Raw genomic sequence first — 1,498 nt, 5'->3', positions numbered from 1 at the left:
TGACGCTTTGAGGCATCTGTGTGAAGGAGCTGGGGTGGATCCAGCGCTTGTCAGGAAGAGAAGCTGTTCTCTGGCTCTCAAGGTAGCTACGTGTTGTGCTGTATTGGCGCCATAAATAAAGCGTGTGGATGGCAGGTGTACCGGGAGACAAAAATAGCCTTATTTTCTCACGTTAATACCTTTCCAGGGGCTGGCTTTGACCCTACCTTCCACTTGCCCTATCCTCAGCCTGTTTCCTCTTGAGTCAGCCCCAGGTTTCCCTGTGGTGACCCGCCCGGTGGTACCATAGCCAAAGCAAGTTCCTGCTGGAGGGGATTTCGACATGGTGCTGCTGCTGGTGGGTCCAGGCATGGTGTGGATCAAGCTGCACTTGTTTAATAACTGCGTTCCCTTTAATAATGGTTATGTTATAGCTAAGGCAAGGGTGGAGGTTGATCTGTGGGGTGTTGCCCCACAGCTGGGGTTTGTGATGTTTGCCTCTGAGGCATGGTCTGGCAGCTCCAGGGGTTTCTAGATGGGGCTGACTCAGGCAGACGGGTGACTCGCCCTCCTTTGGGGTATGTTTTTGGGTGGGGAGTTGATTTTTCAGGTGGTGGCAGCAGCAGCAAAGCTGGCAGTCCTAGGGTGAGAGAGGGATAAGGGATTAATGCGAAGCTGTTGAGCAAAATGGGTCAAAATAGGACAAGCGGTGCCTCAGTGTAACTGGCTGCCTTGGGGTCACGATGGGGCTCAGCGCTGCTCGTCCTCAGGCTTTTTCCTTTGCAATTTGGCCACTGAGGGGCTGGCTGGTGGCTCCTGCTTGGTGCCTGGAGGCAGCTGGGGTGATAGCAAGGCTGTGGGGGGAGTATGGTGCTTTTTAGTGGATTCGTTGCCTTTTCGGGCGTAGGCTGCCTTCATGCGCTCCAGGTTCCTCTTGCTTGCCGTGCTGTGTTCCACGATGGGCCGGGGGTAGTGGGTGCCCACCAGACAGCCTGCCCGCTCCTGCACAGCCCGTGGTGCCTTCCAGGGCTCGTAGATGTACTCGGTGGGGAAATCCTTGAGGACAGGAAGGTATTTCCTACGGCGAGGGGTCAAAGCCACTAGAGAGGCCACCCCCCATTTCACGTGGCTTTGGGTTTCGCGCCTACCGAATGTACGCCCCATCTTGGTCTGTCTTCTTTCCGAAAGCGATGGGCGAGTAGATGCGGAAATACCGGTGGGCACTGCCTGAAATCCACAGCCAGTTGCCGGCGTTGAGGGACCAGTCTGCGTCTAGCAGGAGCTCCTCAAAGACCTGTGGGACACTGTGGTGGTGTGGGGGTCCCCAAGAGCCTGGAGGGTGCCAGTAGATGTTGGGGGGGTGTTTCCTGACCTTCAGCCCTTCCTCCCAGGACACCCAGAGGTCCCCGCGGGTGAGGAAGCAGGCGACGGCGTGCCGAGCGAGGTGGTGGATCCAGCCCTCGCTGCGCAGCTGCGTCATGATGGCATCAATGAAGGGGTAGCCTGTCTGGCCCTGGTG

At 57.3% G+C, this 1,498-nt stretch overlaps 1 protein-coding gene across 1 annotated transcript; it reads right to left on the bottom strand.

The window, feature by feature from the left end:
* Positions 1-729: 729 nt before the first annotated feature.
* On the bottom strand, positions 730-1,495 carry LOC104466572 (cryptochrome-1-like; the record flags this gene model as incomplete). The annotated part of the gene is made up of 3 exons (XM_010080041.1): positions 730-1,057; positions 1,128-1,273; positions 1,352-1,495. Coding segments are annotated over 3 exons (618 nt in total), but the record flags the coding sequence as incomplete, so codon positions are not given.
* Positions 1,496-1,498: the final 3 nt, after the last annotated feature.

The sequence above is a fragment of the Pterocles gutturalis genome, unplaced genomic scaffold (assembly GCF_000699245.1).
Source record: "Pterocles gutturalis isolate BGI_N339 unplaced genomic scaffold, ASM69924v1 scaffold49229, whole genome shotgun sequence".
Taxonomy (NCBI): Eukaryota; Metazoa; Chordata; class Aves; order Pterocliformes; family Pteroclidae; genus Pterocles; species Pterocles gutturalis.
This window is presented reverse-complemented; position numbering and strand designations above follow the sequence as displayed.